Genomic DNA, 26,885 nt, shown 5'->3' with positions numbered 1-26,885 from the left:
CAAATGAGACTTTGAGTGGTGAACAGGTACATAAAGAAAACAATACACGCAGAATGCCAAATCGGAAAATACAAAAAGGAAGCGTCAGGCACCCACAACCCATACAGCAACGTAACAAGTACAGATACACTCTACAAACCCATACAACCCAAATTACTAAACAGCGTAGTAATGTGTTGGGAGAAGCAAAGTGGCTGTGTAAACCAGGAGCAGGTCAGGACCACACTCGTTTCACAGTTGGGAGCAGTGCACACACTTCCCGCAGCAGAGTTGATACCCAATACATTGAGGAATATCCTGTGCCAAGTTTTCAGACACTTTCCATGCATCGTGGTGTATACATTGATATTGTGGTACACATAACTGATTATATATAAAAGAATTAAACCTAAAAATGAAGAGTCTGTAATGCAGATAGATGGCACGATTCTCACATGTGTGTAGTTTATATTGGCAAAAAAAAAAGTATACATCCAGAGGCTTGCAGTACCTTGTAGCTTACGGTTTTATCATCATTGTCTGCAATTGTACTTCCCTGTTGCCGTAGGCTTTCAGTGGGTGATGGTTCATAGGAACACGTTTTGCAGCAGCAACTGTGTAATATCACTGTCAGACGATGTTCCTGTTGTCCAGCACTCTATCACACAATGTCTGCCCTTCCAACATGATAGCATCCCTTTCAGAAAGTTGGTCCGACAAGTTCGACAACTCTCATGCAATATGCCTGTCAGTGTACATCGGAGCTGTGTCATCTGGTGGGTACTTCTGTGTCAGCTTTGTCATTGATATTTGTACCACAGAATGGGATTACATGCAATTTCGGTAACCTCACAACCAAACACCATCTTCCACAAGTAAATGTCACTACCGTATGACATGTGCATGCTCTTTCATGCATGCAGCTTCTCACATGTCCTTGCAATGCACATCAGATTTATTGCCTGTTTGTCCATGTAGGGCTGAACGTATTTCCAGTGAATGAAAGTGCTCATTGTCTTGTACTCAATTTTCTATTGGGATGCACGTGGTTCAGCAATCATTTTAACTGTAGTCCTCGTCCTACGGAACTCCATCTCTTGTTTAGGATGTTCATACCACATTTATCGCAAACTTCGTCACCACACACATTGTGAGCAGGCATCTCCTTTGCATGCCCTAATCTGCAAGTTGTGAGCAAGTACGCCAAATGACCCACCACACATGTTGTTAATGGTTACAGGCAGGTGAAAAATAAAAAATTAGTACATATCCTTATTGTCTGGGAAAGTCTAGCCCAAAATCATGTGCCACATGACCTCTTTCTTATTTAAACTTCATGAGCTGAATCCAAGATGGCGTATTTAAGAATGGCCACCAAGATGACTGTTAGCAACATAAGTTGCGGCGCCATCACTGTTACCGTTATCATACTTCTAGGTAAGCCGTTTCCAGTATAAAAGGTTGGATATGGACTTTGGCCTACCAGTGTGTTGTGAGCAGACCCTCACATTACATGTCCTCATCAGATGGTTGCAAGTGGTAGTGGAAAAACCGTATTTCGCTCTTACTGTTTCCTTTACATGCTTGTTCACTTCTCAAAGTCTATTGCAAGTTCTTGTCATCAGATCTCATAGCTTCCCTCTTTAGAGTGGTTCTCCTTGGCTTTGGATGAGTCAACTGTTATTTCAGATGCTGTGTTGGTGTTAAATTTTATTCAAGGGATGAAAAAATTATGGAAATGTATGAAGAGTTCTTGACCTTCCTGGCATTTACGGCATGCACACCAGAGAAGAAATTTTTAAAGAGGGTGCAAAATGCTGTTCCTTCTCTGGAAAAACTTTAGGTGTATCGCGAGCGCGCGCGCGCGCGCGCGCGTGTGTGTGTGTGTGTGTGTGTGTGTGTGTGTGTGTGTGTGTGTGTGTGTGTGTGTGTGTGTGTGTGTGTGTGTGTGTGTGTGTGTCAGTCAAAGAAATCTACAACTCTTTATGATATTTTAATGTACTTTAAAGTGTTGTCAGTGTGATTTGTAGGAATATGTAGGATGACTTTGATAAAACAGGATGTTTATGCGGGCAAGAAAAAAATTCTCACATTTTCTCTGTTAAAAATACACTTTTTCTGTGGGTGAAAGTACATTTTTTCCATTTTAAGTGACAGTATACTTTCCCTCAGAGTTGTAAAATGTATCAATCCTTTGAATGGTAAAGGTTTTATACAAAGAAGTAGAACTTTCCAGCACTTTAGGAAACTAAACCCTACAAAAACAATGTGTTTTGGAAAGGCTGTTGATGTACAGCAACAGGTACAACATTATATTTTCAAATTAACAAAGCATAAACTCAAATTCCACCAAATACAGGCTAGTAGATTCTGAAACACTGAAATCTTGATTATGCTACACAATGTGCTTCTGTCAGTCCATCATTTGTCATGTCAAATGATATCACCAGCCAAAGACACCAGATATTCAGAGCATAAGACAGGTGGTGTAGTCAGTCAGTAGAAACTCAATATTAAGTAGCACAAACATGCAAATAGGAAAAGTTTATGGTTTAAATTAATATATGTGCAGTATAGCTACAAGAAAACCTAAGCTTTCACATATAATATTGGTCTTTATCACATGTGTTACACTTTGATTCATTAAACAAAATTGTGCCAGTAGAACTTTTAAGTAATGGCGTAAATGGCTGGTCTTCTGGTCCTGAAGTATTTCTGATTGGCTCATCCTCAGTGTTAAGTTTTTAACGAGTGTCAAATAATCCATGCATTGTTTTCTTCTGCCCCCTCCCTCTGCCAGACATTCTCACATGTAACAATTCATCTTGTGTGAAAGAAAAATTTACTTTGAAAGTAACACTTTTCACACCACCATTTTTAGTATTTTCCAGTGACCTGTTAGAAATGTGAACAGTTGTGACATCATGCTCATCAAAAGCAGTTTTCTGTTACAAAGTATTGCATCGTCTTCATCCTAAAGCCTTAGACATATCTTGCTGTTGGCAGACACTTTTATGTGCACTGTTTTTGTTTTAAATGTGGCATTTTATTTGCAACTGAAGTTATATTTTTGTGTTATTTTCTCATTTATGTTTTATTGCTACAGGATTATTAAGCGTATTGCCTGCAATGTTTCCAGGGACATTCTGGTCTATACTTCGTAGGTTAAAGTTACCTCCAACTAATACGGCATAATCAGAGTACTTCTGCACTGTGGTGCAGAGCACACAAACTTTGTTAATTATCATATATCTTCTTCATTTTAGGCTATTGGTGCATTTTCTAAAATAATCTCAACATTATAAGAATTTACATGTGACGTACTGCAGCTCCTGCCTGTTACCACGGAGTGCTAAATCACCCTGTTTAAGGGGATACGGAATCACCTATCCCCGCAATGTTAATATATGCCTACTATAGGGAACATTTTCTCACAAACTACTGGAGACAGAGAGGTAAAAATTTTACTGTATGTGCATTCATATGTTACAACAATACTGAAACAACAGTTTATTGTCAAAGTATTTTCTTACAGAGATATTGTACATTTATTTTTAAGTAAATTTTTTCCATCGCTTTTTACTAGACTATCACCCCTAAGTCTTTTGTAAATCAAGTAATTAAAAAATCGTTGTTTCAGTATGTAATAGGGACCTATGTCACTACGTCATAAAAATTTCAGACTTCTAGGTTGACCAGTACCTGAGATAATGTTCCTAGATGAAGTAAAAAGTAAACTTACGGGGAAACGGAGAAAGAAGATTAAAACATTCCTGATCCGTAGCTAATACCCCCTTCACAGTCTTCATAATCATCTTCAAGTCTTCTTTTGGCACCCCTCTGCATCTGTCTTGCTTTTTTCACTAATGTCTTGATTATATTATCAGCATGCCTTAGTCTGTGATGATCTAAAAAGAACATAGCACGTACCGTACGGGAACCAACACACATACCCAACTTTTGAAGGACCTGGCATTTAGTTATATTTCCAAGATTGAAGGTTGCCACAGCATCATACACACCAAAATGTAGTGTATTAATTCCGACAAACACTGTTTTTGGGAGACGATGCCATATCACACTATTCAAGCACTCGTTGGGGTTCTGCGTTTTTCCGTGAAGACATTTCATCAGAAGACTTCTGTCAGCCAGATCTCTGAAAATGGGCTTTATTTCTGCCATGATGGCTGATGGTAGACTGTGGTGGTGAATGTATTTCTCTCCTGTTGTTAGTCCCCTATTGTATTTACACCAGCTGTTTTCACCTTTGGGGCACAAACCATGTTGTGGATGCTCATCCGTGGATGCAGTGTGGAAATATAAAGCCCATATAGCTCTCCTCATTTCTTCAAGATTGCCTGTATTTTGCCTGATTGCAAGGCCATAGCAGTTCTGAATGTGGTCTATTATGGAATCAGTCAATCTTCCTCTGCCATCCAAGGTTTTCCCATCATCTAGTTTTTTCCCTTTCATAACTGATTTTAACCTTCTCAGCCTGGCACCCATTCTCTTCTGCACATGTCGTATACATTCAAGTTTGCTTATATTTACACTGTTCCCATATGGTTTGCTTTCCAAAACTTCTTTGAATGCTTTAGAGTCACCATCTCCCAGATATTTGACATAGCGAACATTATACCACTGTGAAGAGCGATGAAAAATTTTCTTCACCCCAGCAACCTCCATGCCACCACTACTACCATAATAATTAGCAATACAGTCATCACTGTGTTCATTTTTCAGCCTGCCTGTGCACCTACAGTATTTAGACATTATTGCAACATCAATAACCTTGCCAGTATCAACACTAGTTGCTGTTACAACACCATTGTTGGAGGTGTGGCCCCTTTTCTGCCACGTGCCATCAAACGCCACTGTGAGGTCACGACTGCCGTCATTTTCTTCCACTGCTTCTTTCACAGCAACCTGCATTGACTTCTGTGCTACATCTTCAAATGCAGATCCTAGTACATAATTGTAAGCTTCAAACTTTGAAGGTGCACTTGGAAGATTTAGAACACCACATAGCATATCACCAGCTGCTTTGCCCTTACCAATTGCTCGCAATCCATAAACTAACCTAATATTTACACTATAAAGTTCAGTTTTCTTGTATCCATTATTTACAGTTACTGAAACCGAACTTGGAAACTTACAGCTGTATTTACAAACACTGCATATTAAATTAAACTGGGCAGCCAGGCCAACATGGGATTCTACTTTCAGAGAAACGTTTCCACGACATTTTTTGCAGCACAAACTGTTTTCAAGAGCTTCACACAATATATTCGTATCAATGAGTTCAAAAACTTCATTCCCTCTATCAAGTAAATTATATTTCTCTTCCAAATCTCTTAGTTTTTTATGAGAAGCACTGTTTTCATTTGGTGTAAGTTCGTTCGGCAAATCAGTAATAAGTGGATTCACATTTTCCAACAGTGATGATGATGAACTGCTTTGCTTTGCTAATGAATCATTATTTCTTTTCTTTTGCCAGTTCACACGCTTTTTAAATACTTTTGCTTTAGCTCTAGGCATTTTCACTGCGAAAAATGAAGCACTAATTACGAAATAACTCAACAACAACTACTTTCTTATATCACACTGTTTACAAAACAGTCCCGCCACAAAGTCAAAGAGTAACTTGAGGAAACCAGAGAGAAACATTTTCGGGCAACTAGTGTATAAATAGTCGCTGGAAACCGGGATATTTGAATTCATGTCACTTTAAAGGTACTGCCAAAAAGTTCATGGTCAGCCACGAGAGACGTGTATAACTAAAGCGCAATACCCGATGTCACAAATATATAAAAATAAAATAGTTATAATTGTAGTAGAGCTATGTATGATACGTCATTTTAAAGAGGAAACATGGCAGAATATAATACGCCAATAAAAAAAAATTAGATTTTTTAACCCAAAATCCGATTCCGTATCCCCTTAAAGTAAAAATTAATGCTGAGGTTTTGATAGTCTAATTGGGTACGTTCATTATGGTAGTTTCTCTGAAACTTGAAGTCTCAAGGAAATTAGTTGTACATGTATTAGCCATGAAATTTAGTGACATGGGAAAATCTGAAAGACTAAGTAGAACTATCAGCTGTCTGTTGACTGAAGCATATGTATTGAGTGATTTTGTTATGTTAGTTTTTTCCTTGAAGGAAAAATTTTTCATATAAGGGAAGGTGAAGCTGTCCCTAAGTCACTTGGTTTTTCTGCTGTTCCCCCTAATGTGCTCTGATTGTTTCTGTTGTTGTGGCCTTCAGTCTGAAGACTGGTTTGATGCAGCTCTCTACACAGCTATATCCTGTGCGAGCCTCTTCATCTGCGAATAACTAATACAACCCGCATTTTTCTGAATCTGCTTACTGTATTCGTCTCTCGGTCTCTGTTTCTGCTTTTTTCCACCCACACTTTGCTCCAGTATCAAATTGGTGATCCCTTTGTGTCTCAGAATGTGTCCTATCAGCAGAGCCCCACCCCCCTCAAATTGTGCTATAAGTGCTATAAATTTCTTGTCTCCGTCTCCCCAATTCCATTAAGTGCTTCCTAATTAGTTACATGATTGACTCATCTAGTCTTCAGCATCTTTCTGTAGCATCACATTTTGAAAGCGCATTCTTTTTCAATCTGAACTGTTTCACTTCCATACATGGCTACACTCAAGACAAATACCTTCAGAAAAGACGTCCTAACACTTAAATCTATATTCAGTGTTAATAAATTTCTCTTCTTCAGAAATGCTTTTTCTGCCATTACTAGTCTGCATTTTATATTGTTTCTATTCCAACAATAATCAGCTACTTTGCTGCCCAAATAGCAAAACTCATCTACTACTCAGTGCCTTGTTTCCTATCCTGATTCCTTTAGCATCATTTGAATTAATTCAGCTAAACTATGTTATCCTTGTTTTGCTTTTATTGATGTTCATCTTATATCCTCCTCTGAAGAACCTGTCCATTCCGTTAAACTGCTCTGCCAAGTCCTTTGCTGTCTGACCTCTTTACAGTGTTATCGACAAACCTCTTAGTTTTTATTTCTTCTTCCTGAACTTAAATTGCTAATTCAAATTTTTCTTTGGTTTCTTTTACTGCTTGCTGAATGTAAAGATTGAATAACATTGGGGATAAGGCTACAGCCCTGTCTCGCCCTTCTTCAATCATTTTCTCGTTTTTTGTAATCTTCAAAGAAGCAGAAGACTACAGTATTGACAGAACATCTGTTTTGAATATTGGAAGCATTTGGTGTAGATGATAAAACATCTACCATAAACTTGCACATACTAACACGCACAAAATCTGAAGTTAAATTTCTTACACTTATCTGAAGTTTTTTGGTACAAATGTGTCAAACAAGAACATGGTGTATCTCATATTTTGTTCAATGATGCAGTTTGCAGATGCACTAAGGGATATTGGATTCAATGTCTGGTTATACAGGGTGAGTCACTAACTATTGCCATCTAGAATAACTCTGAAAGTATGACAGTAGCTGAAAAGTTTGCGGGACAAATATATGGGAAAAACGGGCCATAATATGACTTTCGATAGGGTCGCGCCGTAGATATGAAGGTCAGCTTTGTTTTTGTAAATGTAACAGTAAGGTCAATGAAGGTCACAAAAGTGGCATGAATGTCCATTTACAGAACGTATTAGATGTGATGACCATTGGTATCAATGCACTGCTGTAATTTTCTTATGGATTCAGTGGTATTCCTTATCACTTTGGCAGTAAGACGTTTTGCTTGCGTGTATCGTTTGTGTATTTACTCCTATAATTTTAATTGGTAGGATTTTGCTCTACAGCTCAAGTCTTGTCTACCAATCCATATGTAGATTGAATATGACAGTCTCAAGCACAGCAGCAAATCACTGCTTGTTTTGGTAGTCAACGTCATTAAAATCCTACGACACACTTGTACATAGAACTGATACCCAGGAAACGAACAATTTCCTTCGTTCACCACTTTATATTTCACTTCATTTACTCTCTACCTACACACCTAACCTCAATACTCGTGCAACTAGTGTCACCAGAGTTGTAACAAACCAAAAATGTTTAGTTTTGCCAATGAGTTGCGCAAATGAGCGTCGCACATGCGCCCTGGCTGATAGTACAGTTGCATGCAACCCAGTGTCGTTCTGTAAACTAGGCTTTAGCTTCCCTGCGCTTCTTATTTATTACATTCCTCAGTGACTGTATTCCTGAATATCCTTAAACACGTTTATACACCAGTCATGACAGAACTAAAATTGATTGATAATGATGGTATGTTGTTCAGTGCGGAGTACAGAAGAACGGTCAGACACGTACATGGTAGAATAATCAGTGGATTCGGTTAATTGAATATTGGGTAATTGAGGTCCTGTTGTACTCGTAGTGGCTGCTGAGACTAAGAAAAATACCAAATTTCAATTCTTTTTACGTCAAACAGTTTCTGAAATATGACTACGTAAATTTTTCAAACATTGGCAAAAGGAAAGCACGACGAGACTTTTTTCAGATGTCTCAAAACGTGTTGTAATAGAGCTCAGAGCTGGGAAATGTCATTTTTTCAGCATTTCTTTTGCTCTTTCCAGTTATATACAACCCAGCATATATTTTAATTAAGAATGTTTTCAAAATACAATAAAAATTTTAATTTTTTTCCAAAAGTACATAATTTAAAACTTTCAGTACATTTCCAAATATACTTGGTACTGTTGTATACCACATGGCAAAATGTAAATATGGGATGATAATGGGTTTGTTGCTAAAAGAAAAATTATTCCACACTCATTTTGACCAAATCTACCTTTAACAAATGGGAATTTAATAAAAACATACAGGAAGGTTACAAAAAATATCAGAAATATCAAAATATCAACTTCCTAAAACAAAACCAATGAGCATATTTAATAATTAAATTGATTGCTTACTTCAATTTTATACATTTTAAACCAATAGCATAGTAACTGGTAAACAAAAATATTGCACAAGGGGCCTACAGATTTAAATAAAGTATGAAAAAATCGTAAGTATTGATGCAATAGCTCTGGTCCAAACAGATTAATCAAAATACATATTCCATTTATACAGACTTGAGCCAGTGTTTGAAGGCTGAGCAAGTTGGTACCTGTCTAAGCATGCTGGCTGTGAACAAGGTGAAACAAACACAATCTGCCTCGAGCCATGCACTTACTGTATGTACAATCATTCAGACTATATAGAACTTGGTATTTTTTTAATAGTTCATTTTCAAGTAAAACTGTAAATTGGAGGAGTGTTTTACAGCACTGCACTTTTTATAGGTTGTACACTGATACAAAAATCACTTTAAGAGTACAGTGTTATAATCCATTGAAGAAATCAAATAATTTTGAGGTGCAGAAAAAAAAACAAATGTCATAGTGTGGATGCCTCAGTTACTTCCACAAATACCTAATGGCTCCATGATTTGTGATAAATGTAGTAAGGATATAACCAAGTTGAAAAATACAGCCAGTGATAAAATGCTGAGGGTGAAGATTCGCCTGGATCGAAGGTAATCATCCTGCACAAATACCTAGGCGTCACTAAAATTCCAGTGATTGTTAAAACATTTGGCACATTACTTCAAGAACTAGGCAAGTCCCCAGTTGATAATGAGGAAAAAAGTATATCAACACTATGCCAAATCAAAAGTGGAAAAATCTGTTAGTCCATGAAATGTCAACTTTCTGTTGATGCTGAAAATTTGTCAAATAATGATACCAATATTGACAAATCTATTCTCCAAAATCTCAAAACCAGTTTTTTTAATTCTACAAGTAGGGCAAAAAACTGAAATATTTTAAGAGTTTACCTGAAAAATTAAGTATCAGGAAGATAACGGAATAAAATTGGAGGAAAGGGTTATCTACGATCCAAATTGTTTACAAATAGGAAATGGACAGTGCCATGTATGCAAGATTGCAGGATGATTATTACAGAACCAAATGGAAGTACAACAAAATATAAAAAAGGCCTAAGGTTGTGTAACCTTAAATAAGCTTACAAATGTTTTAAAGAAAAGTTTCCGATATAAAAAACAGGTTGCTGTAAATTTGATGAGTTGAGACCAAGTTGGACAGTGGCACACACTACTTTTGTGTGCACCCAAGTTGCCAAAACATTAAATTAATGATAGGAAGTGCCAAAATAAAATCAGTAATAAATGGCAACTTAAACAATTACAAGCAGTACATTGCAAAAATGCCTTGCAACACATAATCAGTTGATTGTAACAACTGTAAGTACTGCACATGAGAAAGTGTAATGTGTAAAATTTTACAAGACAGTCTCAATGAAAATTTAATTAGAAATTCCACCAGTGGATGTCAGTTGACCACTGTAACCTAGAAAATGTACAGTATGTCAGGATAATTTATAGACTTATTCTGTACCAAGATGTCCTTTATGGTATGGCATGTCATTGCAATGCAATAGAGCATTCCTTAACTCAACAATAGAAAATGTTAATGAATCTGAATTTGCTTTACATGTGATTTTTCACAGATCCACAAGATGAAGCTCAGAGTTACCACTGGACAAGCCAACAAATCACTATACATCCTTTCATTATACAACACACAAAAAAAGCATCGTATCACCTTGGTTCCAAGGTCTTCTGAGGACTGATTTTGAATTCGTATGTTGCATCAATAACTCAGAACCTTAGATTGTTCATAGATGTCACTCAACCTGCATAGAAGTTAAACAAACATACATGTGCAGTACTTCGTTGACGGAGTGGGTAAGACAGCCGATCAGTTCCAATCATAACACCAGGAAGTAGTACACTACTTGTGTTGTCTGCAGTTACACTATGCCCAGAAGGTCAATTCTGAAGTTTGATTATATCCGCGTTGTTAACCTTGTCAAAAAGGGCTCTCAAGGGAAGTTTCCAGATGTTTTGGTGTGAACCAAAGGTACTTTATTTGGACAAGGATGAGGTACAGAGTACAGAAACTGCCGATTACTTGCCTCGCTCCAACCGTCATAGGCTACTACTGCAGCTGATTACCACTGCTTATGGATTTTAGATCAAAGGAACACTGAGAGGAGAGGAATGCCGCCATGCTGAATAATAATTTTTGTGCAGTCTGAGGACATCAGTGTTTAGACTGGGACTGTACGAAATAGGCTGCATGATGTGCAACTTAACTCCTAATGTCCATGGCAAGGTCCCTCTTTATCACAGAGAGTGACTGCAGAGTGGACTTGTCATAATTGGCATAAAGTTCTACTCACACATGACTCACATATCCCTTCAACCAATAGAGATGTTTTAGGAGGCACTCAGTTCAGCCTGAACGTTTTGGACACACTGTCCAGTGAATGCAGCAAGGTGGTGGTTCCCTCAGGTTTTGGGGGTAACATTTTGTGGGACCAGTATATACCACTGGTGATCATTGAAGGGAATCAAAGTGTCTGAGGGATAACATCCACCAATGTATGGTGCAACCATATCAGCAGCATTTCGAAGAGGAATTAGTCTTAATGAATGACAATTCTCGCACTCATCATGCACATCTTGTGCATGCATTCCTTCATGGTAATGAAATCACTAGATTAGAATGGCCAACACGTTCTCCAGACTTGAACCCTATCGAACATGCCTGTAATATATTGAAGAGGGTTGATTGTGGATGAGCTGACACACAAAGCAGATATGTCTACATCGAATCATCGTTAGGAGAGGGACAATCTGGACCAACAGTACCTTGATTTGATAGACAGTATGCCACGACAGATACATGCGCGTATCAATGCAAGTGGATGTGTTTTGGTAGGCACTGGTGTATGCTACAATTGGGAACCCAAATTCAGAAAGTCTAAATTATTATTGACAAACTTGCAATTTTTTGTTTTTATGAACAGTGAAGACATGTGAAATGTTGTTTTTTGTATATCTCTATTCCATTTTTATGTAAAGGTTGAGGAACTTGTGTATATATTATAGACAGGAAGACAAAATTGCGCATGTGAGCTTTGTCATTATTTATGATTGCCTGGAGCGCAATACAGTAGCTGTTTACAGCTTTCAAAAGAAGCTAATTTCATATCTAACAAATTTCAAAAGCTTCCAAAAATATTTACTATTTTTTCAAACAGTTCTGCTGCCCAATACAAAAACAAGAAAATTTTTTTGAACCTTCGCTTTCATGAAAATGACTAAAAAAATAAATAGTTGCACTTTTTAGCTGTAGCACACAAAGCAGTGGAGTAGGGAGTTCCATTAAGAGACTGGCAGCCTTTGCAAGTTTGCGAAGGGCATACTGCAACCAGATCCAAACCCCATAAGATCTATTTGATTAGGCAGCAGATAACATAACAAAAACGGATTTTGCTATTTTACTCAAGAAGAGTACACTGCTTAGAAGTGTTCCTAAAAATCCAGATTGAAGAAGCAGTCAAAGGAACACAACAGTTTCATTCATTCATTTTTAATTCGTTCTCAACACTACATCAAAGTTACTAGTGAAATATTTTTCAGATGCTGTACACTGTTGGGAGAGGGAGACAACGATATTACCGGACAGACCTAAGTTAAATGACAGATCAGGATAGGTCACCATTGTGTAAGACAAAAACTGATGGATGGCTTGGGTACATTTTAGAAAAATGTGAAGAGCCTGATAAAGTGAAAATAACTTTCCTTCATCCATGTAGACCAGCTACATCTATTCTCTTATCTATATATGCAGGTATCATGTGGGTGTCAGTTGGGGATGTTGTCGGAAAAGTAAATAAATTTCCTTAGACTAGGATAACATACACTTCTGTTGTAAGTGAAACCCAATTGGCCTTTTTAAAATGTAATCAGCCTTTTAATATGTAATCCTTGAAGGTCAGAGAGAATTTTTTCAGAGATTAATTTTTTGGGAAACTGCCTTCAACTCAAAATTTAATCTTTTCCTCAGGTTAGTGATATGTTTAAAATTGTTAGTACCTATTGTGTTGGATTTGGCTGTCTATAGATACCTGCTATTCGGAATCAGGTATCATGTGTTTAATTTTTGTATTTAAAAGTTCTTGTCAAAGTGTCATGAACCAGAATTATTACAGCAATACTTTTTCATACCTTATTTAAATTTGCAGTTGTGGGTCCCCTGTTTAATATTTTTGTTTTACCAATTAATCAGCTATTTACTTTAAAATGTATAAATTTAAATTAAGTAATCAACTTAATTTAATTATAGAAGATGCTAATTGGTTTCATTTAAAGAAGATATTTTTATATTTCTGATATTTTGTAGTTGCCTTTCTGTATATTTTAATTAAACTCCTATTTGTTAAAAGGTGGTTTGGTCATAATGGGACTATTAGTGGAAGAAACAAGAATCATCCCATATTTATATTTTGCCATTTGTTATATAACAGTACTAAGTATTTATGGAAATATATTGAAAATTTAAAATTAGGTACTTCTGGAAAAAAAAAAAATTTATTTCTTAATTTCCATTTGTATTTTGTTTAAATTTCTTTGTTAGAACGTACATTGTGTTGTATATCACCAAAAAGAGCATAAAAAATGCTGCTGAATGACACGTACCCCAGCTCTCAGCTTACTTAGGTCATGGGACATAATGAGATAGATGAGAAGGAAATGTACACTTACTTATTTTTTTTGTTGACATGTATAAAGTGTAGGTATTTGGCTTTTCTGTTACAAAACTATTACTATTCAACAATACTAGAAAATATTTTCATTATTCTGTGAATAACATTAAAAATGAAACTTTGTTTACTATTGAAAATTTATGTTCATTTCTTTTAATATGTACGTAGTAAAAGCATACAGGTAGTAAATACTTCTGTTTTAGGCGAACACCACCAATCAACCCTGAAATATTGCGGACAATGAAGATGCAGGGGACCATCGGCTATGCTCCTAATCCGATGAGCAGTCGAAGAAATCAAGTGAGACTACAGATTTTGAAAAATCGTACATATAATGTTACATAGCTTCAGTTCATTTGAATGTATATAAATATTAGATGTTGTCTGTAATAATGATCGTTTCATTTTAGTCTCATTTCTAAATTATTTGTATTATTTCATTTGAGAAATATCGAAATAGTACAATTTTTATACTTAATTTCACCATGGTGATTGGGGTAATTCTTTTCTTTCACTTTCGGTGTTCTTGCTATACAGATCGACTGTTAGACATCTCTGGTGCAACATGTCTTAAATTTAAGTTGTATATGTGTGAATACTTACGTATCTTGTGAAATGGTAAGTTCTGATGCACAAAAACAAATTTTGAGAATTGCCATTATCCATTTGCTAGTTATACGTTAAGCGTGTTTGAAAAGGAGTTTTTCTTTTTTCTTTTCTTCGTACACAGAATCACCATATAATTATTTTATTAGTTTAAGCTCTTGCAAGAGAACATATTCCTATATTATGTGATACATTACTCTAAGGTTAAAGTGCTCTTGGGCTGCACAAATTTTGACCTGTAAAACAGGTGATTGAAATATTTATCACTTTAAAGTATTAGTGACTTACTCACAATAATCTCTCATGGTCTGTGATATCTCATATTTAAGGATTGAATATGTTATTTAGTCCTTGTCTTTACTGGCCACTGCAGCAGCAGAGTGGTATAGTATGCTGTGAAATTAGTCATAAAATATTTCTATTGTTATTGTATATTATTGTGTTAGAGTTAGAGCAAAACATTTTGCCACTCAGGTGCTGACAGTGTATAACGGACTGCTGAGCATTGGGTGTAAGAATCTTTCTTGAGTCCCTTTGCTAACTTTTTTGAATCTTTATTGACTGACACTGAGAAGATTCTTCATATTAAGTAACTGGTTTTGGCAGCTATCTTGCCAGGAGTTCACAAATTTATCAATTGAGACTGACAATATTCCCTACACATTTGAAATTCTGGTTTTCATATATTCGTAATGCTGTATGGGGTGTGTTCTTCTTCTTTTCGAATGATGGTGATTGTGTAGGAATGAATATCTTTCTCTGTCCCTGTCTGTGAGTGACTGTATTAAAACTACAATATTGTTTGCTGTAATTATTACTTTCCAGAACTCCACACTTACAATTTATAAGACACTTCCCCCCCTGTCTCTTCCAAGATATGTATATATAACTTTGTGATCCACTTAGTCCAATTGCTTCTATCAGTATTCTTCATTGTCATTAACATAATTGTGGATTGGTTTGATCATTGGTTGTCTCTTAGTTTTCAAGTTGTTTAAATTGAGCAGGTGACTAGAATGAGAACACTGCCCTAATTATTTCACTGTTGATTGGCAATTTACTGATTCCTGTTTGATTTGTATTGCATTGATTATCAGTGTGCACGAGAGTTTAATTTTTATGCAAGAGGCCTACTAAGAAGAAAACAAGGAAACAACATTTTGGATTTATATTTACTTACAGCAATTCCTACTGCAATGAGTACGTAACTTCATATGTATGAGTTGTTTTCATTGATTTGTGTCTCCTGTTTTGCTGCTGCTTTTCTCCAGACAAGCTAATTTGAACTGTTAAAAAAGGCCACCATTTTGATGTTGTCTCTCATGTCCACCTATACTTCAACTTCAACTGACTCATGCCGCATGACAATATTGGTTTAATAATTGGTCAAGCAACAGTTAAAAGCATATTCCTTTCTAATTTATGCTGTTTGTTTATTTTTTGTGAGGCGGTTCAGGCTTGTTCTACCAAAGACAATATTATCCAATGAAGGTTAAGTCGCTTTGTTTCCAAATTATGATTGACATTGTAAGTATTGCACTGTGTGAGTGGTTTGTGTTATTAAAGGCATGATTCCCCCCCCCCCCCCCCCCCACCCCCCACCCCTCCCTTTCAGTGTCATGGAACCGATTCGTGAAGGTTGCGCAACCCCCCCCCCCCCCCCTTCTCTCTCTCTCTCTCTCTCTCTCTCTCTCTCTCGTCTCTCTCTCTCTCTCTCTCTCTCTCTCTCTCTCTCTCTCTCTCTCTCTCTCTCTGTGTCTGTGTCTGTGTGTGTGTGTGTGTGTGTGTGTGTGTGTGTGTGTGTGTGTGTGTGTGTGACGGAGTAGAAAGCCTGACATCTTGATTATTGTGAGTGGTTATGAAATCCTGTTCATTAAGTATCTTTTCTGGTTGAAGAGAAAAATGTTCATGTATGTTAAAGACTATTTCAGGGGTAGTCATTGTTAGCCCCCAAATATCTTCTTAATGAGGTCAGTTTTCCTAATCAGTGATGGAGGAAATGGGAAATATTTAAAATTATAATCAGAGCAAGCACTCGCAACAAATCAAACCTGAACTGGAGCCTTGGTTGTTATGTGCTACATTGCAACTGTCATTTTCAAATTGCTATAAAGTGCAAGCATTACCAATATTATTTGTGTTGTTTATTACACATGTAACTGAAGCTTAGGTTGCTGAAAATATTAAGTCTATTCCATGAAGGCCTGTTACTTTTTCTACAATTTGGTATCTTGTCTGTGGTGATAGTGTACTGAAACACCCATAAGATGGAAATGCAAGAAAAAGACTGAGTAATCATTTTGGTAAATGTTTAGAATTGTGACCAGTATGAAATGTTCGTTATAAAAACATTGAGAATTCAAGTCTGTGTAAAGAAGACAAAATGGCAGTGCAATATGAAGTGCAGAGTTTTGTGGAAAGTCTAACTAAACCAAATTTTTTTATGAAATTGAAAATACTTATTTCAGTATTTGTTCCTTTGTTTCAAAGACTGGGTTTCTCAAATCTGTTCGTTAATATTCCTGAGAACAATTAATCCCTATTTGCTTGGAAATAGAGTTCATTCTATTATTTTGAGTGGTGGTGCTACATCATACTTTCCAAACAAAAGTATAGTATTCACATTCGTGACAAAAATTTGGGCTGCTCAGATTATAATGTAAAAATATGAAACCCAGTTAGCTTTTAATCATATTTTATTTCATAAACGTTTTCATACTTCTACTTTAATATCACACTTATCTCACTATGTAAATTTGTATATATTTAAGGGCTGTTCTGTAACTTATATTCTGCATATATTAGATCTGATTTACATTTTTACCCCCGAAGTTTCATAATCAGTGTTGTAGTGCTGTGTGTCTTATTTATCATTACTGTACTGAAGAATATTGTACTACCAGCTTCTTTAAAGGCTTTAAAAATCACTGCTTCAGTGAGTGTAGCAAAGACTTTGTTATAAGATCAATAAAGACTATGAAGTATGTCTTACATATTTTTCATCTTGCTTTCATGTTACCCTATCCTTAATTTAGCAGATATACAAGCTGTAGTAGTGAAAGGACTGTTGTTACATCTGTGGCATGAACCAATGAAATAATTTTGTAACACTTCCTTCCATCATATCAGTTGAATCACACGATGTATTTCATCAAAGCAAAAGTCAGCTGCATCATAGGATTCAACTATCAGAAACTACTTTTGTTAGATATTCAAATACTAGTTTTTGTTCTTTGGCCATCAACTGGGATAGAGCTTAATATTTTCAGTTGGTATCTTATGATAAATTTGATTCGACATTCATGTAATAGCACTGCTGTAAAATTAACGTTTTGATGTTTTTGTCGAATTTTAATTTGTCAGATATTGAGTCTTCAGCAGCTGAATAATCTCATGTCATACATAATTAAGGTATATAATAGGTAAATCACTTTTGTATGTTAAGAGTGAGGAAAAATAACTGTGGTGAATACTCATTTGCATACCAAGCAAGTTAACAGAATTAGACAAGTTGTTGTGACTACTTAGTATCCCATCCATGAAACTGAGTCAAAGCAAGTTGCTGTAGCAACCTATTATTTTTATTTGGTAAATTGCTTGACTTATTTCTGCCTGTTGGTTAGTCCAGTCTAAATTGCTATTCATTCATATTTAAACTTTGCTTATCAAAATCTGATACCAGAGATTGCTATACTGGTGACAGTGCAGTGAACACAATCACAAAAGGTGTAAATATCTGTAAAAAATTTAAGTAAACAAGAGATACATATTCAGAACAGTTACTTGATAAGTATTCATAATAATATAAAAATCTAAAGGTGAAACCAGATTATTGTTTTTTTGACAGTTCGAGAATGCATATTTCTAGTATTGAGTTAGAGAAGCTGAAGAAATGGTTATTGTTTAAAGTTTCGAAACATCTCTTTTTACATAATTTATCTTTGAATGTTAACCCTAAGATGTTGATCGATCCTCTCTTCACTCAATCTCACCACAGTTACTACTACTACTACTTTTAATGCTACATTTTCTTAAGACTGTTTAGTGTCTATGGTAGTTTATAATATTATCCTTGCAGAAAGTAATTTAATTTGGATGAAACTGTCTCAAAAAATTATGAGCACAGTTGATTTAATTGCTATCATGTCTAAGAATGTTTTGAAGATTCTCTACGCTTTCTTACTTAAAGAGGGGTATTTCATCATCATATTTTTCTTTGATAGATTGATGGGATTTGTAGGTTACTTTTTGTTTGTTGAACTGCTTCAGGACTTTTTTGTCTGATTATTAAGTAGTGCATCACATTACATCCTAGCCTACTGGATTTGTGAAAAACACATGCAGGCTGAAGCATTTTCTCTTAAAAATAAAACCCTTAATGAACAGATTTTGTGAATTTACCCTTTATTTTCATTTTCTGTCCTATTTGATGATTGCATTCTCTCTCTCTCTCTCTCTCTCTCTCTCTCTCTCTCTCTCTCTCCCCCTCTCTCTCCCTCTCTCCTCCTCCTCCTCTCCCCCCTCCCCCCTCTCTCCCTCCTCCTCTCCCCCCTCCTCTCCCCCCTCTCTCCCTCCTCCTCTCCCCCCTCCTCTCCCCCCTCTCTCCCCCCTCCTCTCCCCCCTCTCTCCCTCCTCCTCTCCCCCCTCTCTCCCTCCTCCTCTCCCCCCTCTCTCCCTCCTCCTCTCCCCCCTCTCTCCCTCCTCCTCTCCCCCCTCTCTCCCTCCTCCTCTCCCCCCTCTCTCCCTCCTCCTCTCCCCCCTCTCTCCCTCCTCCTCTCCCCCCTCTCTCCCTCCTCCTCTCCCCCCTCTCTCCCTCCTCCTCTCCCCCCTCTCTCCCTCCTCCTCTCCCCCCTCTCTCCCTCCTCCTCTCCCCCCTCTCTCCCTCCTCCTCTCCCCCCTCTCTCCCTCCTCCTCTCCCCCCTCTCTCCCTCCTCCTCTCCCCCCTCTCTCCCTCCTCCTCTCCCCCCTCTCCCCCTCCTCCTCTCCCCCCTCTCCCCCTCCTCCTCTCCCCCCTCTCTCCCTCCTCCTCTCCCCCCTCTCTCCCTCCTCCTCTCCCCCCTCTCCCCCTCCCCCTCTCCCTCCCCCCACCCTCTTATCTCCTCCCCCCTTTCTTTCCTCTTCCCCCACCCCAACAGTATTTCTTAGTCTAGCTTGTCAATCCATAGAACCTCTGTAGCCACAACATTCTTAATTTTCTTTCACACTTTATTTGCAAATATGCAAGTAATATTGTTGCCATAAAATTTTCTGGTATCAAGTGTGGCAGGGCAAGATTAAAACAAAAATGTGTTAGTTGGTGGACTAGTGGTAGGGACTGTGAAATACTAAAATTTAATTATGCCTACATCCATATTTTGCAGTGTATCCATTATATACAGTTGATTCTTCATAATTTGAAACTAAAGGCCCAGAGTAGAAGTTCAAATTATTGAGAGTTCAAACTAATAGGATATCAAGTAATAGAGTGGGATAGAGAGAGAAATTCAAATAAATGCAAATTTCATCGAAAATAAATTCTAATACATACATATGTAAATTCATCTTAATTTAATAATGTGCAAAAGAACGCATAAATATATAAAGATGGTACACACATACACAGTACGTGGAAAACATACCGATGAAAATGTTAGACCCATTTTTGAAAAACAGTTGGTGATTTTCTTTTGAGAGCGACTTCAATCTAGCACTGTTCAGCTAATTTTTGATGGTTGCGAGAGCTGAGAAGTAGTCACTCATTTCTATCCTGAGGATGTAGTAGCTTAGGGTGTGGACAGATGACCTTGACTTGCTTAGTGTGACTGGATTTGGCAGTTGTTCTTAGTTATCTTCCTTGTATCCACTCTGATAGCCAACTGCTCAGCATTGCTTAGAACACCATGGACACAGACGTCATCATCAACATAAATGAAATCCCCTAAGGTTAACTGTCCACTCAGTATGGTTGGATTGAATTAGCCAGTTTAGCATCCCTGAGGGCTGCTTTGTATTTTCTCTTTGCATTACAAAACTGCATTTTCTGAAGCCATTATAGAGAGTCATAGGCCTTTTTCTAGGCCTTGTCAGTCAGAACTAGTATGCTCACTTTCTCACATTTTTCATTGCTATCGAGTACAAGTGAAACAATTTCTCTGCAATAAAGTGTCTCAAAATTTTGTATTATGCCCCAGTCCAGTGGTTGCAAAGTCTTAGTGGGAAAAATTGATTTTACATGATCTAATGATGGTGGGTTTTGATGTACAGTACAATAGTCCAAAAACTGTAAAGGTTTGAGTTTCTCCACTTTCGTATCACTATTAAGAAAGATTTGGCCGTTCATTAAGAAATTGTCATCATCTGCGATTTTTTGTTTGGGCAGTAAGTTGTGGGAAGCAATTTCATTCCTGTGAAACAGTGGTTTCAAAGATTTCCCGACTATGAGTTGTTCAAACTTCTGAGATTTGACAGTGTTACAGACTAGAAAGACAATTGTTCTGTCCTTGCTTGGTTTTTGTCCATGATGAAATATGTCATTGAATGTTAGGGTGCTATCACGAAGACATTTATAAAAAAGCACCGTTTTGTCTGTTGAATATGTTGCATGGTTCTTAGCTATTCAAAATTTGTTTTATTTCAATACAAAGGAACTGTCCCTGCTGACACTCCCTTTGCAAATTTTTTTTAAGCCCAATGGTTTCACTTTTTTTTTAATCTGAGACATCCCTCACTTGCTTCAAATGCTTCAATCCCCAGAGATTGAGAAAAAGACTTGCTATTTCCTTCAACATGAAACCATCCACAGGAAAGTTTTGTCATCTGCACTGTATCTACTTGTGCAAGCACTCCCTGATGTGACATTTTTATTCCGGTGCTTGAGACATTAAAGGTGTATTTTTTTAAAGTCATTTTTCGAAATTCCACTCACCGCAGCTTCATGACAAGCTCGCTCTTTACAGCATGAAAGCAGACTGCCAACTGAATTGGATATAAAATGGAGAAACAAACAACAGCTGGTCTGAGCATGTACTTGAATCAAGTGTCAAATTACTGAGTCAACTGTAATTAATTTGGCTATAGCATTTTTGTTCTATTATTAAGGAGCCTTTTTATTAGTAAATGTGGAAAGTAGAAAATGAATTTCTCATTGCCTATCTGAAGATAATTCAGTGAAGATTAACTAACACAAACTACTACTGCGATATCAGTTTAACCGTCACATATGACACACACTGCTTGTAAATTTGTAATTCTGTCTGTTGATATCATATTTGTTGTTAAAAAATCTTGGCAAGTACCTACCCTATGCGAACATGTTTCTTCAGTAAATAATTAAAAAAAACTATTTAGTTAAATTTTAAGTGGAAAATGGAAATGAATTACCATGTTCCTTGACAGAGCATAGGGGAACAATGCGGGAGATGGCACTGCCGTACTAGGCAACGTACCTAATGGAGGTAGTCTGCCAAATTCTCTGACCGTAATGGGATGCATGGATGGATGATAATTATGATTGATGACTATGATGACGATGATGATGATGACGATGATGATGACGATGACGACACAACACCACCCAGTCATCTCGGGCAGCAGGAGAAAATCCCTGATCCCGCCAGGAATTGAACCTGGGACCTCGTGCTCAGAAAGCAAGAATGGTACCGTGAGACCATGAGCTGTGGGCATATTTTAAATATTCAAGAAAAATGGCAACTATCTTTATTGTGATTCTGTTTATCAGTGCTCACAAAATTGAAGTTATTGAAGCTTTCTATACAAACGTTTCAGACAATGGTTTCAACAGGAATGTTAGGTGCCTCAGAATATTTGTTACTTACAAATATTGTTAAACAATATCGATTACCATAATTGTTCCAATCTAATGGCAGAAACAAATTACACTCGTAAGGAGAGGGGGTGGCCACAAAGCAATTTCAGAGTGGAAATTGACAGATGACGTGTACATGTACAGAAAAAGAAATGATTAAAATATTGAAAAAATTATGTATTCAAGAGAGAGAGCTTCACAAATTGAGCAAGTCAGTAATGCTTAGGTCCATATCTGGTCCTTATACAAGCAGTTACTCGGCTTGGCATTGATAGTTGCGGAAGGCCCTCCTAAGGGATGTTGTGCCAAAAATTTATTCAATTGGTGCATTAGAGCATCAAAATTCTGAGCTGGTTGGAGGACCCTGCCCATAACTATCCAAGCATTCTCAGTTGTGGAGAAATCCAGCATCCTTGCTTTCCAGGGTAGAGTTTGGCAAGTACAAAGAGAAGCATTAGAAACTCTTGCCATTCGCAGCTCAGATTTATCTTGGTGAAATGTTAGCCCACGAATTGCAACAAAACTAGCACAGAGCCCGCATCTCGTGGTCGTGCGGTAGCGTTCTCGCTTCCCACGCCCGGGTTCCCGGGTTCGATTCCCGGCGGGGTCAGGGATTTTCTCTGCCTCGTGATGGCTGGGTGTTGTGTGCTGTCCTTAGGTTAGTTAGGTTTAAGTAGTTCTAAGTTCTAGGGGACTGATGACCATAGATGTTAAGTCCCATAGTGCTCAGAGCCATTTGAACTAGCACAGAATATTGTTGATGTACCACTTTTCTGTAAGGGTGCCACGAATGACAGGCAAGGAGTCCTGCTATGAAAAGAAATGGTACCCCCAGACCATCACTCTTGGTTGTCAGGCAATATTGTGGGTGACAGTCAGGTTGATATCCCACTGCTGTGGGGCATCTCAAGACGTCCTCTCTGTACGTGGAGTACAGTTCGCATAGTGGTATGCAAATGATATTCTACACCTGTTTTCTTGCCATCCTGCGCTTACATTCCAACAAGGTAAAGGCCGCCCACACTTGGTGACAGTTTCCCCTACTTCTTTGTTCTTTCCAGACCCTGCCTTGGCCAGCAAGGTCACCAGATCTCTCCCCCTACTATTCAGGATGTTTTGAGCATTATGGACTAGGGTCCCCAACTATCCCGGGATTTTGACAATCTAATGTGCCAGTTGAACAAAATTTGGCATATCTACCGTCTCTCAAAACATCCAAAAACTCTGTCAATCAATGCCAAGCCAAATAACTGGTTACACAGGAACCAGAGATGATACAACACAGTATTGACTATCTAAATTTCTGAAGCTATTTCTCTTGAATAAATTGTCAAATTTTTCAGAAATTGTAATCATTTGCTTGTCTGTATGTTTACATCACATCTACCAATTTCTGTCCCATTCCAATTATTTTTGTGGTGCATTGTTATTTTGTAGGTGTATATTGTATAAATATTTATAGTTGTTGATGTAAATCAGATGTTTGGCAACTGTTGAATATAGTATTGTTTCTGACATAGTCTATGCTAAAGATTAATAACAGAAGATTATTGATCGTTTCACAGTAATTTCAGTGCTTAATTGTATAGTTAATTACGTATTCAGTTCCATTCCAGTGCTTATAAATACTCACATTTTTCAGATTATGTGCTACAGTTCAGTGAATTCTCTATTCCTAATGTTTTGTCTCTGTATGCATAGGACATCTTTCACAATTTCAATGTGTACTTGGTGATTTGATGCCGGCCGGTGTGGCCGTGCGGTTCTAGGCGCTTCAGTCTGGAACCGTGAGACCGCTACAGTTGCAGGTTCAAATCCTGCCTCTGGCACGGATGTGTGTGATGTCGTTAGGTTAGTTACGTTTAAGTAGTTCTAAGTACTAGGGGGACTTATGACCACAGAAGTTAAGTCCCATAGTGCTCAGAGCCATTTTGGTGATTTGATGGCAAATGTTGTGTAAGTGGAGTGGCAGATACCCCGTGGACCAACAAGTCTGAGGTCATGTCTCAAACTGAAACTGAGCCAGTACAGCATACTTCATATTTTGAAAGGCCTGCTGTATCCTTTGTTGGAAAAAATAGTGCAATAGGGTAAGAGGCCCATTGTCAGGTGTTCGAAGGGAGTAATATTACCCCTTAGGGAGACAGCATTAAGGGATGGGATGAATTGCCATGTGTATAGTTGGGGCCTCATTCAAAATGTTGAAGAGGCTTTCCTGGTAATCATTGAGGGAATAGCGTGTAGCCACAGATTGTAGTGTTTGCTGGAATGAACGATGTTTGTCATCTAGAATCAGAGGTCATATTTGATTATTCCAACAAATGGCAAGGAAGGTTGAGAGTACAAGCTTTGCTAACATAATTTCATCGATGGTCACAATCTGCAGCATTCTCAGGAACTGAGATCAGTGGAAGGCTTGAACCAGGAAACTTAAAAAGGTTCTGTGACAAGTTGGGTTGCGACTTCGTAGATAAAACTGTAGGGTTAAGAAGTTTAGGGTCCACTTAAAGAGGTCAGGTGATCCTTAACACCTCGAAAGCTTCTACACAGATAACTGACATTGTATGGGCTGCAGAGGAGATTTTTTAGTTAGATGACTGTCTAGCCTGTCCAGATCAAGACAGCTGTAAGTCACGTGTTAGTCTGTTTCAAATAAATGAGCTCCACAGATGATACTATCAGAATCATAGTGATCAGCTGCTAAAGTATTAGTTCCTAAGTAGTAGAGTTTATAGCAGCCTAAAAAGTGGCCGAGCTCATATAATATTAGGTACAGGATCTTAGAGAGAGAGAGAGAGAGAGAGAGAGAGAGAGAGAGAGAGAGAGAGAGAGAGAGACCTGAAATTAATGGTAGTGAAATTATTGGGATAAGACTAAGTGTATACTGTGACAGGCTAGGCTAATGGGAAATAGAGATGGGTGGTATTTGTCACAGTAGACAAGAAACTCCAAGCCACCAAGATGCAAATTGAAGCTCCAAGCAAGCTTGTTGGGCAAGACAAATATCAAACATACACAGAACTTGTTCTATTGGCTACTCCTCACCCCCTGACCCCACTCATTCTGTCATCATTGGAGGTGGCTTTAGTCACCTGCCAGAAGAGGTAATCACAGAATAAATAGTTTGGAACGCCACTTAACACGAAAATATCTTAGGTTTATGTGTGTGTGTGTGTGTGTGTGTGTGTGTGTGTGTGTGTGTGTGTGTGTATATATTCAAGGAACAACCCAAAAGGAACCCAAGGAACTGTGGTTCTAATTTAAAAGAAAGTGACGAAGCACTGAATAAATATGTACGTTGCGCAACAGGTCATGATGATACGATCCCTCCATGCTATACAGTCACTGTCAAGAAACTTGTAAATAAACAGTGACTACCACACAATATGTGTAAAACAAAGGATATAAAGTATATGACCATAGATAAAAGTGCAAAATGGAATGTGTTTGGCAGTCAAAATGACAATGCGTGAAGTGTCAAATGACTATCATTAAAAAAAAAATGTGTACGACCTCTCGCAAAACCCTTAGCAATTCTGGTCACATGTAAAATCTGTTGCGAGCCCCGAAGTTGGTGTACAGACACTTGTGGCGGGCAGTGGAACTGAAACTGATGTTAGCAAAATCGTGAGCAGAAGTTCTGGAATCATCGGGTTGTCCTTCCAGCAGGCAGAGTTGGATGACCATAATAATTTGCCTCCATCTTGTTTGATTTCCTCCCTGACAACAACATCCCATGTATCTCATCTCCTCTCTTTCCCTTTTGAGGTCTACTTCTTGTTCTTGGGATATCCAGCTGGCCTTTTGTCCTGGCATATTCTTTACCACATATGACAGGGAAATTTGTCACTTCAGTCCCCATTTCCTCAATGCTCACGTCCCCTTGCAGGCCTTTTCTCCTTAAGTGCTAGTTTATGATCTTGTAGCTCCTTATCTTTTATTAATGAGTAGACCTAAGGTATTACGTTTCACAAGTTTGTTACTGTGCCTTACAGTTATGATGCAGCTCTCCATAGTAGAGGACATGTTGGGCAGAAGGAAAATATTTAACATGGTCTGTTTAACTGTTAAAGGAGCATCCTTATCCCAGAGAAGTCTTCGTACTAGACTGAAGAATTTGGATTATTTGGTTACTCATTTCAGAACCTCTACATTGACATTTTTACCACAACAATACCAAAATATGTGAAATTATTCCCATTGTCTGTCTTCCCTCCAAAAATAGTGCACTTGGTGTGGGTGCTGTACTGGTTCACGTTGTAACTGTCTTGCATTTGCTCACAGTTAACACTAGTCTTTGAACTTAGTAACTCCAGGTTAGAATATCAAGAATATAAGGAAAAATAGATTGCTACTCACTGTAAAGATGACTTGTTAAGCTGCAGACAGGCACTGCGAAGAGACACTTACTCATTCATTCATTCATTTATTCATTCACTCATACAAGAAGTTCACCTCCACACAATACCACCATCTCTGGCAGCTCGGGCTGGAATGCAACTGCCATGTAGGATGAAAGCAGCAATCTGGAGGGGCAGGGAAGTGGAAGGGATAGCATGGTTCAGATGGGGAGAGAAGAGCATACTGTCTAATGAGACGGAGTGTGCAGGGACTAGACTACAAACATGAACAGAGTCAGGAGGGAGGGGCGGGGGTCGAGGCTGGGATTGTTTCAGAAACAGGGAATGTGTTGTAACAACAAACTTCCATCTGCACAGTACAGAAAGGATGGTGGTGGAGGGGAGGATCCAGATGACTCAGGTAGTAAAGCAGCCATTGAAATAAACAATGTTGTGTCCAGCTTCATGTTGTGCCAAAGGGTGGTCTGCTTTGCTCATGGCCAGAGTTTGGCGGAGGCTATTGATCCTTGTGG

At 37.9% G+C, this 26,885-nt stretch overlaps 1 protein-coding gene across 4 annotated transcripts in view; it reads left to right on the top strand.

Annotated features, from left to right (window-relative positions):
- LOC126475276 (PAN2-PAN3 deadenylation complex catalytic subunit PAN2) overlaps window positions 1–26,885 on the top strand; it is a 320,263-nt gene that overhangs the window by 70,248 nt on the left and 223,130 nt on the right. For all 4 annotated transcript variants that reach the window (XM_050103030.1, XM_050103026.1, XM_050103025.1 and 1 more), the window contains exon 8: window positions 13,806–13,902. In XM_050103030.1, coding sequence (XP_049958987.1) covers window positions 13,806–13,902 — 97 coding nt within the window. The remainder of the gene's footprint in view (window positions 1–13,805; window positions 13,903–26,885) is intronic.

This window comes from Schistocerca serialis, chromosome 4 (assembly GCF_023864345.2).
Source record: "Schistocerca serialis cubense isolate TAMUIC-IGC-003099 chromosome 4, iqSchSeri2.2, whole genome shotgun sequence".
Taxonomy (NCBI): Eukaryota; Metazoa; Arthropoda; class Insecta; order Orthoptera; family Acrididae; genus Schistocerca; species Schistocerca serialis.
This window is presented reverse-complemented; position numbering and strand designations above follow the sequence as displayed.